This window comes from Stylophora pistillata, chromosome 13 (genome assembly GCF_964205215.1).
Source record: "Stylophora pistillata chromosome 13, jaStyPist1.2, whole genome shotgun sequence".
Taxonomy (NCBI): Eukaryota; Metazoa; Cnidaria; class Anthozoa; order Scleractinia; family Pocilloporidae; genus Stylophora; species Stylophora pistillata.
Window position 1 is genome coordinate 14,701,415 of NC_142531.1, and position 18,196 is coordinate 14,719,610.

General features: G+C 38.1%; 1 protein-coding gene and 2 long non-coding RNA genes across 3 annotated transcripts in view; 1 reads left to right on the forward strand and 2 right to left on the reverse strand.

Moving 5' to 3' along the window:
* The window catches only part of LOC148717784 (uncharacterized), an 11,072-nt gene extending 1,178 nt beyond the window's left edge, over positions 1-9,894 (forward strand). Inside the window, exon 2 of the long non-coding RNA XR_015994704.1 lies at positions 6,069-9,894. This is a non-coding gene — a long non-coding RNA (uncharacterized LOC148717784). The remainder of the gene's footprint in view (positions 1-6,068) is intronic.
* On the reverse strand, positions 1,705-2,136 carry LOC148717785 (uncharacterized). Its single transcript, XR_015994705.1, has 2 exons — positions 1,869-2,136; positions 1,705-1,767 (listed from the first exon to the last, which is right to left on the reverse strand). It is a non-coding gene; the product is annotated as an uncharacterized LOC148717785 (long non-coding RNA).
* A 3,860-nt stretch (positions 9,895-13,754) lies between the features above and the next one.
* LOC111321796 (QRFP-like peptide receptor) lies at positions 13,755-15,698 on the reverse strand. The gene has a single exon (XM_022924764.2). It carries the CDS (start codon positions 15,262-15,264, stop codon positions 14,170-14,172), a length of 1,095 nt encoding a protein of 364 aa, XP_022780499.2. The 5' UTR covers positions 15,265-15,698; the 3' UTR covers positions 13,755-14,169.
* Positions 15,699-18,196: the final 2,498 nt, after the last annotated feature.

Sequence of the window (18,196 nt, forward strand, 5' to 3'; positions counted from 1 at the left end):
TACTTCGTCGCACAGATCCTTGTTGTCGCTCTGTTAAAATTCTTAAATATTTCGCGATAATAATGGATACAAACAGAGACTCGGCCCACCAGTCCCAAAACGAAGACAATTTTGCGACCCTTGGGCTAGAGTTCTTAAATGAGGCAGAAAGAGAAAAACAACGCGAAAGACTCGGCATCAGCGCCGTCACGGGCGCTTCACTAAAGAATCACTCTTGATATTGTTGTCCGTCTTTCGCGTCGGATTTGTTGCATTGTTCGACCGGTTATATTATAAAAAAAATTGGTTCATGCTTTATGCTATGCACTATCGAATTTTGGAGCACTTCGGAAGCTTGGAGAACACTTCGAGGGACCCGAGTTTTTGGTGTCTGAGTTTTCGTGACACCCAGCGAGCTTGCCATGAATTCTAGTAGTTGCCTCAACTAAATAAAACACTCGCGATATGTGAGCATGACTCAGCCAGTCCAGCTTTGCATCCTAAGCAATTGGCTGACAAAATAGTCCCATCGTTTTCGGAAATGACCCAAATGTTCACTAAAGGATCATTCATATGCTGTGAATGCCAAACTCGTGCTCTCACGGCATACTTGCCGGCGATTACTTTGCCTACAACTGAGGTTACAAATCCCGACACCATTTGATCAAACGCCTCTAGACTCTTGAACGCCTTGAACTGCTTCTTGGTGTAGAAGCTGGTCTCAAGAACGAGGTAACTCAGCAAGTCCGACGCTTCTACAGGAGGCAAGCATTTTGGACTGAACTTCTCGGCTGGTATGCTTGCAGGGTCAACCCCAATGACCGAGATATTTTGCAAACATCTTTCCTTCCAACTCTCTAAGCTTTCGGCATACTCAGAGAGCACTGGGATACCTTAAGATGAACGCCAGATACTTTTATCGCTTTTTTCTGTCTGGATATTCATGTAGTTGGCGAAATAATACGGCGATAAGAGAGAGGGCTTCACTATAGAAATCGACTAATTATTCATAAATTTGACACCCGAGGGACACCAACATGGCGGACACTAACTTCAGCAAAGCTTGTGACGTCACCTGAAACCCAACCATTGGTTGTTGTCACAAGCGCTTTTGTTTAGGTAAGCGGTGCTTTTCGAGTCATGAGTGCTAGGGGTAGTTAGATGCAACCTGCAAGTAATCCTTGTCAGAAGGGGCACCTATGATTTCTTTTTTTTACGAAAAATGGAGTAACATTTAACAGTACGAAGAAAACTGTTTTTGATAACAGTGTTTATATTTATCTATTTAGAGTTTGTATTTTTCTGTAAAAGAAGTATAACTTCCTCTAGGACATTCTTTACCTTTAACGTCACCTTTATGATTTTAATTCTGCTCATGCATAGGCAGTAAGGGATCAGGGATCGACCATCTTTTTATTTCTCATGTCCCCAAATCCTGACTAAAATGTTCTCTCCATCCCGTTACCCCAACGGTTTATACCGGCCAATCCGGCCCCGTTCGTGGTTCTTTTTCTTAGTTCATTACCTCAACTTGAAAGGGCCTTTTCGGTGGGTGATGATTTTCTCAATCAACTTTGAACCGTTAAGGTCTTTGCTCGCCGTAAGACGTAAGTTTATCTCTTTTCACAAAAAACGATATCTTTTGTCGCGTTCCCAATGCCGCAGACACGTGGTGTTGTGCACCGGAGTTCGCCAGTATAATCACAGTGATGAACTTTATACAAGTAGCAGCATCAAACTCTTTATTCACTTAAGCTGGCAGTCTTTGTACAGCACAGGCGGTAAAAACTATAGAACGGATACATGAAGGTTAGATATGAAACCGAAAGGCTACGAATAAGGCGAAACTAGAAATGATAAAAATGAGGAATATTACAAGCGTAACTTACATCGGATCTTGACTCCGGGGTAGAGAACTCCTAAACTCCGTTCGGCTACGAAATGGTTTCGCTACAATGACTCCTCGCAACTGAACTACGTGTTAGTAGAAGGCGAATTTAGTTCTTACACTTTGACGTAGGGGAAATCGAAATGAACAGTGCTTTGTGTAGCTAACTTCGAGCAGATATTCGCTAGTCACGGAAAGAAATCAAACAAAGCACGCTAACAAATTTAATAGACAGTCATTGAAAGTTTCTTAGTGTCTTTGTGCTAAAAAACAGAAGAGTTACATAGGTAAAAAGATTAGAGTTCGTATCCGTAAACGTGACATCTTTCATTTTAGAAGTTTTTAAAGTTTTGCACGAATAACTTACGCTAGTCACGGTAGCGACTTCTTCCGTTTAAACTCGATCACGGAAAACGTATCAGCAATAACAGGTCAGTTTCAAAGAAAGAAATGAATAACAATGTCAACAAGCTGCTGGTGCATAAAACAACAAATGATGATGGCAATGCCGTAGTTCCTTAACGAGGGAATTAAAGAAAAATCAACTGAACACAATTCTGCTGTTGAAGTGAATACTTCTTCTAAAGATGGAATGTCACCATCATCCCTTGCGTTCTCGTCCTCCAGAAATGACTCATCCCATTGTTCATCACTCTATCTTCGTTCGAGGCTGACTGGATCTCCTGGCTGAATGATACGCTTCAGCGTGGAAAACTGAGCTTTCTCGGACGGTAATAATAATAATAATAATAATAATAATAATAATAACAATAATAATAATGATAATAATGATAATGATAATAATAATAATAATAATAATAATAATTTATTTACTTATATAGCGCCCTTTAACATTATAGGATGATCAAAGGAGCTTTACAATCCAGAAGAATTAACATTTGCAGTAAATAATTACAATAAAGATACTATTTACAATAAATAATTACAATAAATGAATGAATGAATAAAAAGTAAATAAATAAATACAAAATACCGATAAGATTGTAGTGCAAGTCTAAAACGCTAGCTTAAAAAGGTAGGTCTTAAGAGATTTCTTAAATAGCTCTGGCGAATCAATCGTGTGGATATGCGCAGGCAAGCTGTTCCACAGCGCAGGCGCAGAGGCATGAAACGAGCGGGCACCTAAAGTTGTGCGCATAACCCCTTTTGGACGTTCTAGAATTATTATTATTGCGTAACGAATATCTAGACGATGATCTAATACAGATCAGGTTACTTAAATAACAAGGAGCCGTGCCATGAATCACCTTTAACAGCGAATGTTACCAACGGTCGAACATTTGGTGGCAACAGCCAAAAAATCGATTCGGCTCATACTCTCAAGTTAGGTAGGCCTTATGGTGAAACAAAGCACTGCATACTTTGTTTGGCCGAATATCGATTTATTTTCGAGAAAATCGATGATAACTGAATTTCGACCAAATGCCGCTTTTGAAGCTCAAAATTTCAGACAAATCTCGGAGCGTCCTGCCACGAATGGAAAACACTTGGACCGATAAAAACTACCAAATCTTGAAAAACAACATCAATACATATGTCCACAGCAATTTGAGCAATTCTTGATCTTTTATTTACGCAATCTAACTGAATTTAACCGACCTTCTTCTAGCAAGATTAAGAATAGGTCAAAAGTAACCCGTTATTTAACTATGTGCTATACAAAATAATCGACTGAAAATCTGGCTTTTGGAGGGCGGTGTGTGGTTCTTTTCGATCTCCAAATGATTTTTTGGGGAAATGATTCAGTGTGATTTAATAAAGTTATTTAGTATTCTTGCCCAAGAAGGTAGCCAAGTAGCGATCTATCTCCCTCAAATGTGGTCGAGCCCAAACCCATTAATGCATTATATGGCGAAATATTATAAAGCGTGGCTGATGCGTAATGAGAAATTTAACATAAGCCTGTTGTCTGGTCAGACCAGAATATTCACGCCCATCGGGAAAAGATTGACATCTAGATTTAACCATGTTGTGCCTATCTCCTTAAATCTTTCCTTCCAAGATAATAAATTTAAGAAGTGAATGACTACTTCTTATTGAGCGTGGTTTGATATATCAGAAGGAACTCTGCGCCTCGAACTAGAGCCTCTCGTTCACCCCAAATCAAGCTTTGCACTAAGCGAGGGACAAATTGTCATGGAATGTATGTCAGCAGGAGGAGAGAATATGGCTGCTCGGCTAAGGACTAGGTCATCTTTGTCTTCTGGCCCGGAAAAACCGAGACTAGCGGAATTGCTCTCAATCCGCCTTGAACAGGCAAGAAGAGGTATAATTACTGTTTCCCGTTTTCTGGATCGTCTGTCGAAGTCACAGCGTACTGTTACTATAGTTTTGAACGAGCAGCTGATATCCTTATGAGGAGAACGACACGCAATGTTGTTGCAGAGTTCACATCTTTTCTCTGCAACTGATTCATTTTATTAGTAAGCGAAAATGCCAGTTTCAAAGTAATTTTTGTAATTAATCAAACATTCAAAAGAGATTAAAATAGTAAGGAAGAGGACACAAATACGATTCAATTTTTCAGCGTCTTAAAAAATACTTGTAAATTATTTAAAATCCTTACCTCTACTCGAGGAAATTGTCATCTCGACCAGTTCCTTCTTACATAAAGCAAGCACCAAGTGTTTCTATAGATACTCAGTGTGGTTTCAGCGATTAACGATAAAAACACCCCTCTGAGTTTCATTTGGTAGGTGAATGTAACTCATTTTGAATATTACATACCGTCAACAGAAGAAAATTTAGTAAGAGTGCAGGGAAGCTGAAAACTTATCAACAGTAAAATACAGTAGTATTGTAGCAAGCAGAAGTTTTAATCACCGAACTAGGTTTATCTTTCGTTCTTTTTGTCCTAAAATGAGCTTTATCAACCTAAACAATAATTTACAAAAAAAAATATGAACTCAATAAGGATCGGAGTTAAATAATTGTTTGCTCCTGTTTCCTTTATGTAACGCTCGACCTTAGTTCCTATAGCCACGTGCTTCACAGTCCAAAGTTGTATTTATGCGGAGTTGTCGATTTCTGTGGACCATAATTTTGAATTAATTAGCGTTATTCCGCACACGAGAAACATGTAACTGAACAAGCAACATTTCGCCAACATTTGGTTCGCGGTTTAGTTAAAGACTTATATTTAAACAAAGATCTCTTACGTAAAGTAATTAGAGCCTCCTTTTCAACAAAATGGAAAGAGAGAAACCCTGAGATACGCTTTGTAAACAATCATTATCAGGAGGAATGCAACAATTTCAGGACTGCAATCCCCTTTTGTGGTACAGAAATATGGACGCCGGTAAGATGATATTATATTAAATAAGCTGTAGATTGGATGTAAAATGCGAAACAATCAAGTTCGCGTGTGAATGTATATATTTTCGAATAACTGACTGCATCGTCAAATCAGCTCATTTTATCCAACTTTAAAACTTGATTAAATCGCACTGAATCATTTCCCCCAAAAATCATTTGGAGATCGAAAAGAACCACACCTCGCCTTCCAAAAGCCAGATTCTCAGTCGATTATTTTGTATAGCATATAGTAAAATAACAAGTTACTTTTGACCTATTTTTAATCTTGTTAAAAAAAGGTCAGATAAATTCAATTACGTTGTGTAAATAAACGATCACGAATTGCTCAAATTGCTGTCAAATTATGTATTGATGTTATTTTTCAAGATTTGGTAGTTTTTATGGGTCCAAGTGTTTTCAATTCGTGGCGGGACGCTCCGAGATTCGTCTGAAATTTTGAACTTCAAAAGCGGCATTTGGGCGAAATTCAGCTTTTATCGGTTTTCTAGAAAATAAATGGAGATTCAGCCAAACGAAGTATGCAGTACTTTGTTTCACCATAAGGCCTACCTAACTTGAGAATATGAGCGGAATCGATTTTTCGGCTGTTGCCACCATATTTTGAAAATGTTCGATTTTTGGCCACATTTTCTCTTAAAAGTAATCATCAAGATCTTGAATTGAATACGATAATTTACTGGCAGCCAATGAAGGTTGAATAGTACAGGATTAATATGATCATTGTGTCCGTTATAAGCCTGGCTGCCATATTCTGTATGCGTTGTAATTCGATAGCTGGTACTTGGGTAACCCATATAATATGCTATTGCAATAATCCAGTCTTGAAGTTACGTAAGCATGGACTAATGATTGTCTGCATTCCTAGGATAGTTATTTCGATATACGCCTAATGTTATTAATATAATAGAAGGAGGCCTTGCATATCTGGTTAATATGGCTGTTCATCCCGACAGATTCACCTAACATAACGCCAGGGTTCCTAACGCTGGGAGAACGATCAATCTTCTGGTTGCCAACTTCTATGCTAGAAGAACGAAGTTTGCTTAACTGCTGACGAGTTCCGATAGCAAGAAATTCAGTCTTTGTGTCGTTCAATAGCAGCCGCCCATCAATCATCCACTTTCGAATGTCCTTAATGCATACTTCCATAGTGCGGTGTGCGACATCCTGGGCGTCATCATCGCCCGGCCTGAAACTGAGGTAGAGTTGGGTGTCATCAGCGTAGCAGTGGGCTTGAGGAAGGTGACGTTCAATGATCTTAAAGAGGGAAGAGGTGTAAATAACGAACAACAGTGGACCCAGGCAGGAACCCTAGGGAACACCGCAATCCAGAGAAAATTTCCTTGACATCGATCCATCAATTGCAACTCGTTGACTCCGACCAGACAGGTACAAGCGGAACCAGTCATGCGCTTTACCCTGCAAGCCAACAACCTTGGTAAGCCGATCTAGCAAGATGAAATGATCTCCGTGTCAAACGCCGCACTAAGATCCAAAAGGATCAACAGAGACACCTGTTGTGAGTTCATTTTCAGGAGAACATCGTTCATAACTTTGAGCAAGGCCGTCTCTGTGCTATGATGTACACGATAAGACAACTGCAGCTCTGGATAGATGTTATTGGTGACCATCTGACCATGCGTCTGTATGAATACAGCCTTTTCTGTAAGTTTGGAAATATATTGTAGATTACTGACTGGTCCGAAATTATGAAAAATCGGTTCCAGTCCGAGCTTCTTCAACAGGGGATGGACCAAGGCACATTTCCACTGGTCAGTAAATAGACCATTCTGCCGTGAAAGATTAATGATCTTGATTATAACAGGGAGCAGAGTGTCAATACAGGAAACAAGAAGGGGAGTTGGCATAGGATCAAGCGCACATGACTTCTTGGGCGTGGCCTCAATCAATTTCCGTACTTCATGTTCAGTGAGCAGAGTGAAACTGGTCATTGGCTCAGTCAAAGTTACTTCAGGCTGGGGTCAGTGTTACGAGGTGACACATCAACTGACATTTCATCGTGCTTATCCTGAATAGTGACAATCTTCTGGGTGAAAAATTCACCGAACTTAGTGGCAAGAGCAGCTTTATCCTTAAAAGGTGGAAATTGAGTTTCACGACCGCCACCAAGCAACCGCTTTGTTACCGAGAATAATCTCTTATGATCGCCACAGTTCTCATCGATGAGTTCTCTGTAAAACACTCTGCGCGCCTCCGTCATAAGGTTGTTAGTTTTATTTCTCAAGTCCTTATACCTCCGTAAATCAGAAAGGAGGCCAGTGCGCCGCCATCTTCTCTCTGCCTTATGCCTCTCCTTTCTCACTTCCTTAATATCGTTGTTAAACCAAGGAACCAGAGGACGAACTGGAATAGATCTAGTAACAAGTGGAGCAACAATAACGAGGGAAACTAGCTTTGTAGAGCAACTCAGCAGCGAGAACAGGAACTCGTCACGATTCCCTGGTAAAGGCGACCTCTTCGAGTGAACTTGTACGGTCGTCAAGGACAAGACAATCTTTTGGTTCCACAGTAAACTTTTTATTTTAGATCAGGCTAACAACTGACATGACCTCAAGCGTACTCAAGTTGGTAATCGAAAAACCTTTACGAAGTGCTTTCTTAAACACGAAGGGGCGCTATACAAGGAAGTCTTCCCTGGGAAGACCTAGGCTCATTTGTCACTCACAGTTGACGTGTGCGGGTCAAACTTAAATGCTGGTAGACGAACAAAAGGAGCTAATGAGATATTTATTGTTTACTTCCACCAGCATGGTGGCAATGAGGTAACGTGCGAACCACTCACTTCGATCTCAAATTTACCGCCACAAATAAAGACAGTTTCCATTGGAGAAAATACAAATCTCAAAAATTCTTGTATTGTGATGAAGACATAAAACAATTTTGAGGAATGCGCCCTCTGTTCACTGCTTTGGAGTAGCTGTAGCTCAAGCTGACCTGACTCTAAGAGTTTTACATCACACGACGATTGATTGACAAATGGTCGAGTGGGACCTAAGGCTCCTTTTATAGCGCGCCTTCGTGTTTAAGTATTGAACTAGTCGTATATAAGAACGTTCACACATATGTTTCATATGTTTGTTGTTGTTATTGAACTAGTGTTAGGTTCTATTGTTCTTTAAATTGACAATATTTAAATAAGAATTACAAAAGAACGGAAAACTTCTCTTTGAAGCTAAATGATTTACATTGAAATATTCATATGCCGAAAATGAAAGATAAGAGCAGATTCACTAAGCTTGATAATAATAATAATAATAATAATAATAATAATAGCTTTATTTCAAAACTTAAAACATTACAATAACTTCCCGTGGGTAATGGTTTTTCCGCTCGTACCTTTTCAAGTTAATTGATACGGAACACATCTGTTAAATTCGGTTCTCAAGGATCAGACTCGTATCAGGCCCAAACTAACTTTGATAACAAAAACGACCTACATATAGAAAATCGCGAAAGCAACTACTAGTTCGTCTTAAAAGAATTTCAAAAAACGTGCATCGAAATTACCCTTAAAAAAGTAAATTACATTAAAAAAAGGAAATATTTGCTTACAAATAGAATTTTTATGCTTCTTCTCCCCGTTGTGTACTTTTTATTTCTTTTGGGGGCCTGGGACTTGGGTGGCATTTATTTGGATTATACCCAATACCCTTTAGGATACTTGTGCTTGCCAAGTGACCAGGCTCCCATGTGAGCGTCACTCCGTTCCATCTTGATCGTGGTTAAAGACGTGGTTTTTCATCCCTCCTCCTCCCCTTGTCCCAGCCACTCCTCATTTTCAGATCATTATAATGTATTTTTTGGCGTTTTCAGTGCCCTCACCTTTACTGGGCCAAACTTTGTATCAAGGATTTGATCGAACAGTAATTTTAAATAAATGCGGCTGTGGGATTTTGCCCATAGCCATTTACTCCAATTGTTGATTGGTTATAATTTTTCCCAGTAAACACAGCTCAGGCAAGGCAGCATATTTGGGTTGTTCATATAATTTATAAGGGAGAAAAGGCATAAATATATGAGAAGGGAAATGACATTCTTACTCTAAAAAACTGTAAAAGCAAATTTTAAAAATGTCTAGCCTATATTTTCCATATTTTCAATTAAAAAAACTGTATCGAATGTCTCAAATGTTCTTCTCTTCTTTCTTGTACCTCTTAAGCATAAGAGGGCGCATCGTAAGAGCGCAAAAGAGATTTTGGCTCTAATCCAGGACATAGTGGTAGAGTATGTTTCACATTTCTTAATGGATGTGCGTTTATGGTAAATTTTGCATTCAGCGCCCATCCCTCCGATGGTACTAACGATTAGGGGCGTAAAGGATCCTTGCTCTATTTCCAATACTCTACTGGCATACTTTCATTTCTTCTCATTTTCGTGCTTTTTAAAGACTTGCTCAGGTGTCTTCTCACGATAGGAGTCAGCATGAGGGTGGAATAACCCCTTCAGTGGAATAACCCCTTCAGTGTACTAAGCAGTGGTATCAATGGGGGTCCTGTTATTAAAATACTTATTAAAAAATACAAAAAGTCTAAAAGGTAAAAAGCACTAAGAAAAACTGTTGCATGGCCGACATCAATAAAAAGAGATGTACATCTACACGAAAACATCTAATAATTTAGGAAAAAGTCTTTCGTTTGAGAATTCAATAAAGGTTCTTTTGCTTTAATATGGCGAAGGAGACTGTTAAATTCCAACGCGCCTGTGAAATAAAAAGATTTCTTGCCGACCTCAAGGTCGACTTTTTTTGGAAGATGAATGTCATTACAGCGTCTAGTCGCAAATGTGTGTACAGAAGTATTTGATTTAAAATAGTTATTCAGATAAGGCCGTACTGAGCCATCAAGGCATTTTCCAGCTAACAAGACAATATGAAGTTTTCGTCTATTAATCAAGGGTACTAGACCCAAAGTACCATTCAGCTCTTTAGTATCAAGAACAGAATTTGGAAAAATTAACTTTGCAGCTCTATGCTGTAAGCTCTCGAGTACATCAGAATTAACTTAACCACAATCGTGCCAGGCCACATCACAGTAATCAAAAACAGGTAAAATCATCGTCTTATAAAGGCGTTCAGCAGCAGCCATGGGAATAGAAATTCTCAAACGCCTAAAACACCCAATTTCCTTGAGACCTTATTGACCACGTGTTCAGTATGGTTGTTAAAACTCAAGTGCTGACCAATTACAACGCCAAGATATTTGAAAGACTCGGATTTTGTCAAGGAAGATCCATTGCAGGATAAGCTTATACTATCCTCCCGCTTAAGCCGTTGATGTGAGCCATATATTAAATATTCAGTCTTGCTCATATTCAAAAACGGCTTATTTTCTTGCATCCACGAAGAAATACGGTTACTATCATTGTTTAGGCTTGCTTCTAACTCAATACCAGTTTTAGCTGTAAAAAACAACACTGTATCACTGTATCACTGTACCATTGATAATAAGAAACTTAGGTGAGAATTCACAGCTTTGATATTAAAAATATACCCATGGTAACCACAACAGAGCAGCTAATAAAATAAAATGAAAAATACGATTAAAAGTTTCCGCTTATCTAAGCAAGGTTGGTGTTAAGTTTGATCGTATGAAAGAAAAGTGAAGTTACGAACGAGTATAAACTCAGCTACCAACTCACCATCAGCATCAATTTTGCATCAATTTCACTAGAATTGAATAAGAAAAGTACCGAGATGCAGATATACAATTGAACTAGAATTGAATAAGAAAAGTACCGAGATGCAGATTTACAATTGAACTAGAATTGAATAAGTAAAGTACCGAGATGCAGATATACAATTGAACTAGAATTAAATAAGAAAAGTACCGAGATGCAGATATACAATTGACCTAGAATTGAATAAGAAAAGTACCGAGATGCAGATGTACAATTGAACTAGAATTGAATAAGTAAAGTACCGAGATGCAGATATACAATTGAACTAGAATTGAATAAGAAAAGTACCGAGATGCAGATATACAATTGAATTAGAATTGAATAAGTAAAGTACCGAGATGCAGATATACAATTGAACTAGAATTGAATAAGAAAAGTACCGAGATGCAGATATACAATTGAACTAGGATTGAATAAGAAAAGTACCAAGATGCAGATATACAATTGAACTAGAATTGAATAAGAAAAGTACCGAGATGCAGATGTACAATTGAACTAGAATTGAATAAGAAAAGTACCGAGATGCAGATATACAATTGAACTTGGCTATTCAAAATCTACTGTAGCTTTTTATCTTTTGAAACATCACAATGAAAGAAACTCGCATGAATTGAGAACGCTAAACTGCCGAAAACAACGAATAAGTATGCTTAAACAACCACAGGGAAAAACCACCATTTTTTTTCCCACAACAGTGTGCTTTTGATGCCATCAGCACAGATGGTAACAACTGAATACGGGTATGGCCGACAGGATCATTATGGTGTACACAGAATGTTAATTGGACATATCAGCGCAATTATCAATAAAGAAAGTGTTAAATTAACATGATAAAGTTGATGATTTAGTGCGGGTTTGAAACAATCATTTAAACATAAAGTGAGGAATTGCTAATAATTTTGCAAATGTATGAGGTCCTCTCACTAACCAAGTGTTTAAGGAGACCACCCACGCTTGTGAAAAATACCGAGAGGGCATCTCGCCTTGGGCATGGACAAAAGCGTGGGCAAAGGGAATATGAAGAACGTATCAAAATTTTGAACATGGCCCACTTTAGTGAAGCGGAGACATTTCATTTCACTTATAGAATGCTGCAAAATTGTTTTTGGCTTAAATAACCTTAAGTTCAGTGATATTTTTCTTTTTTTACTCATTTATTCTTTCTAGGAAATGTTATAGGGTGAACCTCCCGTTCCTTTTCATAATGTATTTTACTCACTTTTATTTTCTTATTCCAAATCATCATGAATAAATTATATTGTATTGTATTGAGAAGTTTCGCCAACATAGCAGGCATTCTAGCCCGCAAACAAAACATATTACCGATATTAGGTTAGTTTTTTCATCTTTTAAAATCGGTGATATACAATCTGAAAACTGGGACGTGTTACCTCTAGTAAAAGAAAAGACGAATAAGTCCTGAAATCGCATGAACGAGATTTGTTTTTTAATTTATTGGCACTTGATGTGTCTTGAAGGCCTACGTGATTAATCGAGCCGTAGACGAGTGTAACTTGAAAACCTTCTTAAGATCACGCGTGACCATAATTCATGGAGGGTGCTAGCAGTTTCTGCAATTATTTGTTTGCTGTAGTGTCAACAAATCACTACCGAAATTATGTTGGTGCTCGGTAGACATAACTTAAAGCACCTCTCAGTAGTTTGGGAAATGCCTCTGTGTTATTGTTGAACAAGTCATAGCAGTGAGCTGTCACAAACAGAACTAACCTGAAATTTTTCCTTGTGTTTTAAAGGTTACCTTTCTTTATATTCATTTTTAACGGAAGGGGAAATTTTGAGTGTAATACTTGTATACCGTGTTTCCCTCTGCAACTTATAATTGATGCATATATCACTGACCAATCATGAACGAGGTATTTGTTGAATACATGGTAAGGCTTGTTATGGTTTCCCCGTCATAGTAGTTACTACAGTAATATCCGAATAAATCAGACGAAAAGCCTTGCTATCACTTTTGAGGAAAGAACACTGAAACTAGTTTCTTCGCGGCTTTTCTTTACTTTATCAACCCTCATACCTTCAATCTCAACTTAGGTTTCTTTTCTCTGATATATCTCGATACACTTCGGTAGCCTGAGCTGATTTACCTCGAAGTAGTAGTGCTTAGCAGGTCCTCCACTAGACTGAAATCGTCTTTATCGCTGTTTTTGACCTTTTTTTTTTCGAAATTACTTACCGAGCAAGCTGAGTATCGTTTTCAAAAATTGATTCTCAGCGGTACATTTTTTAAATATGAGTAGAATGCGAGTTAACAACAAGAGCAAATATAAAGAACCTGTATGGTTCTTCAAGTTGGCTTTTCAGCTGTAGCTTCTAATTCTAACATCACTAGAAGATAGCTTCACTTTAGTTTGCAGACAAAAAAACCAAGGTTCAAGGGAACGAAAGGAACTAATAGCAAAGGACAGAAGAACGACGGAAGGAGGAAACGAGAACACAAGAGAAAGGAATAAAAACATTAGTGGGGGTATGAGAGCACGAACATGTTCGAAAGAACAGAACCGCGAAACGAAGGAATAAACAAACTATCGAAAGATTAAATTTTAACAGTGGTACTGTGTGCAATAAAGGTAAAGGTAGGGTTTGATTTGTGGATCAACTTTTTGCTAAATTTTGTTACTAATTGAGACTGTAAAGTTTGCTTGCTACCAGTTCTTTCTTTCTGTAGTGATTTATATTCACGCACGTTCTGATTGCAATCTTTGCGCAGTGAGATAAATTGGAATTTCATATTAAATCCACGGAACTGCGGATATTGGATGAGAGTTAATTTGCGCAGTCTGGTTAAACATTTATCAATCATTTGTACACACCACTGCGAGTTTAATATGTATTGCGGCCAACTCGTATTTATTAAATCTTGCAGTGCCTGAAGTAGATCCTCTGAATATTTAATCCTTCAGGAAATCTTTTAGTAGCTAGATGCAATTGGAATATAATTTTATATTCAATCAAACGAATGTGCTAATGTGCTATTTACAGCCGGCTTACATCAATGTTGAAAGAGGCTTCGACCAGTTAACTCTAGTGCATGTGAAAGAGAATCACTCCAGTAAAAGGAAACGAAGTCATCGCAAACGTCTATAACGTATAAGAAAGGCCTGCATATTATGGTAAACAGAATAATTATTTGGTTCACTTATGTCAGTACAGTCTGACAGCTTTTAAGGAAAATTAATTACGCGGAGAGGAAAACCTGTTTTCGAGAAAGACTCCTCGGCTACTAAACAATTATTCAGTCATATGTATTACAGAAAGTACAACTCTACCTTTTTTTCACGCCGGACACTTAAACTTTCTCCTCTTGATGATTCTCTGCGAAAGAGCTGTCTACCTTGACAATAAACCAGGTTGCGTAAGACAGCTTTGAACCCACTACGATAATTCTCGCTATAGATTGCGTAGATGAACGGATTTACAGCGCTTGTGGCTTGGCACAGAAAATATCCAATAAACCGAATCACCCCATCAACGGTACAAGTCCTATTACCAGTGTAAACTAGGAATTGAAATATGTATACCGGGAGCCAAAAAAGTGCGAAAACTACAATTACCGTGACAAGCATTTTTAGCACTTTCTTGTTTGATTTCTCGACTTCTTGATAGTTGGCCTTGGCACGAAATTTGACCGAATTCCCTCGCCATAACTCAAGAACGATTGCCGTGTAAAGTACTCCTATAACTGTGAGTGGTCCCGCGTAGAGGAAGCCAAAATGGACGAAAGTGTAATCACTCCTAGCTTTGCTGCTGTTGAAAAGAGGCTCCCAGACTTCCTGACATGTAACTTTGTTGCTTCCGTCGTCCACGACAGTCCTGTTGGTATAAAGAATAGGAGCTGTGAACATGGCACCTACCAGCCACGTAAGAGCGACGAGGACTTTTGTTGTCCGGCGGTTGATGATTTTTCGAAACGGAAATAGGATGGCGAAGAAACGATCAAAGGCGATAGCGGTAAGAGATAATATGGAAACCGCTAGAGAGGCTTGCTGGATGAAGGTGACAAGCTTGCAAATCAGGTCAGCTGTTATCCCACGAACCAACAAATAATCTCCAACGTAAATTGTTCGGATGGACGGAGGAGTAGTGAAGACTGCAAAGATCATGTCACTAACAGCCATGTTTACTATAATGATATTGGTTGTTGTCCTCATTCGTTTTTTCTTGTACACCACCAATATAACCAAAGTATTCCCAAAGAGAGATGCAAGGATAATAAAGCAGAAAGAAATCGTCTTCAAGGCTTTACTTAAGTCCGTGTTAGGACTTGCGGATGAGCAGAACAAATCAGGTTTCGATGTGCCATTTTCAAAAGTGTTATTGTTTGTCACATTTGAACTATCCATATTATCCTACACTGTCTTCCGAGTTTCGAAAATACTTCTGTTAACAATATGCGGGATAAACTTGATATGTCTTTGTTTGCTCGACTCTTGAACTTTGTAACTGCAGCTGATGTACAGAAGTAATCTTAGCAGGGATATGCACCAAAAGATGATCCGACGCTTTACGGAAAGTTCGATGAATTATTCTGACACTTCTAGACCGATGTAATTGGCTGGAAACAAATCAGGGTTTATTATTAGTCAAAAATAGTTAAAATCGTATTCGGAATCGACTGGCCAAATAATTTTTTCCCTTAGAGTTGATTCAACAATGATCTTCAACAAGTAAATGTTAGCATGTATAATAGGAGAAGAAAACTTTAAAATTTGGAATTTTGTCGACTAAATGGCCTTTCGGTACCTTTGATCAAGAATGGGGTTTAACACCCTGAGAAAATAAACTCCACCCCACTGCTAGAGTTGAAAGACGCTGTTTTTGAGGTGCAAATGAAATAGCTGACACTTAATCCCAAACGCTTCCTGACGCCTTTATCTACTTTGACAGTTTCGACCCTAATCCAAGCTTTTAGGTTCCAGTAGACGATTGTTTTGTCACAGAAACTTCACAAAAGGACAACGGAAAATGGCGATTGTCATGTTATCTGATAATGTATTCGCCTTGCTTGTCTCGAATATTTCTCCTAATAAGATTGTACTGAGTCTAAAAGCTTCATAAAGCGTTCTCCAAACATGAACAAGCGGACGAAGTCCGCTACAAACGGCATGAACAAACTGTACTCAGATAAGTAATCTCTTTTTTTTTCCAAATTAAAATTTCTTGCCAACAGGTAAACAATGTTTTCAAACAGAAGCCGAAAAATGTCATTTAGGGTTAACTACAATAGAATGTAATTTTCAAAAGCAAAGAGAAGTACTAAAAACGAGCCTTATACTCACATAATTTATTCTTTACGTTAATTATTAATGACCTATTTTGGTGTTTTTAGTGACAACTTAATGACGACATACGGGAGCAGGGAAGCCGATCTGTTTATTACTAGGATCGAACAATATTACACCTTGAACATTAATTGAAGATGTGTCTGTTGGCTTTTAGCGCTTTTTATATTTGGAAATTGATAAAAACTTGCTCTAGAAATCTGTCCAATTAATCAATAATCAATTTTCGAATGGAATTCAGAATATCAGTCCTCGCGCATTTTAACATTACAAGAAAGTTTCCGTCCATGCATCTTGATGTTCAGTGGTAGGTGAAATGAACAGCTGCTGGAGATTGCAAGATAGGATTGTTATCTCAGAAAGCAGTTGAAAGAAAGCAATCGAAGTACTAATGACACGTCCATTATTTGTGACAAATACACCAGAACGCGAAGATTGACTGCTTAGATTTAGCAACCAACGGCTTTATGGCCTATGTTGACAAAAATATCGCTCTATGGTCGTTTGCGTGAGGAAGAATATAATAAACGCATATGGAAAAAAATTCATGTGTACAAACGACCATTTAGTGGGTGTTGAACAAAGTGAAAAAAAGAAGCGAAAAGTCCACAAGTAGCAGTCTGTCGCTGTTGAGACTTCATTACCTGAAAAATGACACCTCGTTATCGAACGCTGTTGGATAGCTTTCTAAAACATCAAATACTGTATTAGTATGATGTTGATAAACTTCGTTGACGAAAGTGAAATGAATTACCTTCTATATTCAATACTCTGCATATCAAATATATTCCGATTGTCAATAGCGTCACATTTTAGCTCCTTTGTAACACAACACCAAAGTAAAGACTAAAATCAACCAATCTGATTATGTTTCTAGCCGGTCCTGCGCGGTCCGACATTCATATTTTTAAACTATCGGACCGGAGATTTGGGATTTTAAGATATGGGTACGGCGAACTGTTAATATTTTATGGTGGAACAGAAGGACCATTTGGACAACAACCTTTTACCTCGCCTGACTATTAAGACTAATACTTAGGCTCTTCGCAAAAGTACCGCTTGTGAAGAGAAAAGAACGACGCTATCATTGTGTACCTTTTCGTATAATATTGTCTTCTTCAAGAGCAAATAAAGAATCTTAAGATCCATGAGCAGTATAGGGTCCTTAAGCTTTTATTTATTTCATTTTAAAGCTTTCAGCGCCAGTTATAGCTTCCTCATCAACTAAATTATTCAATTATTGCATCAAAACTAGGACCTGGGGCCCGTTTGTCGAAAGTCCCGGTAACTTAATGGCCCGTAAAGCTGTTCTGATCTCATTCAATATGGGGATTTTAAAATCTTTTAATATGATGCAATAAAACCATCAGCTTAAGAAACAAAATGGACTAATTTGTGTGCTAGAACCTGCTTTTCTATCCTTTAAATTCTGAATTTAAAATATGGCATCGGGCCCGTTAAATTAATGGGACTTTCGAGAAACGGGCCCCTGGCCAGTAGACTGGAAAGAGGGTCTCAATGGGGTTAACCGTAAACCGTCAAATGGCCAAAATATTAACCGTCAACCGTCAAAAACACAATTTTTTTTACCGTCAACCGTCAAATAAGCAAGGCAATGTTAGCCGTTAAATGTTTCAGATATCCTTAATTAAGAATTAAACGATTGCCTTAAATGGGGTCAAGTTCTGTTGTTTATAAATAAAAGTTTTGATATATCGCAAAACTTTAATAAATACTGACCTCCAGTGTGGAAACACTTCCGGTGTCGTAAAACGTTAGTCATTTATTAATAAAAGGTGCTATAAATTAACAGTTCTTTCGCGCGTTTAGGTCGTTTTATAAACGACATTCCAAAAAATTAACCTTCAATCGTCAAGGGAACCTGTTCGCAAAGGTAAAGTACAAACAGCTATATACCCAAGTTTCTCCGCTTTATTCTTCAAGTCCAGTTTTCTACGAAGCGACTGTTGCTCTTCTCTCGTAAGAGATTACT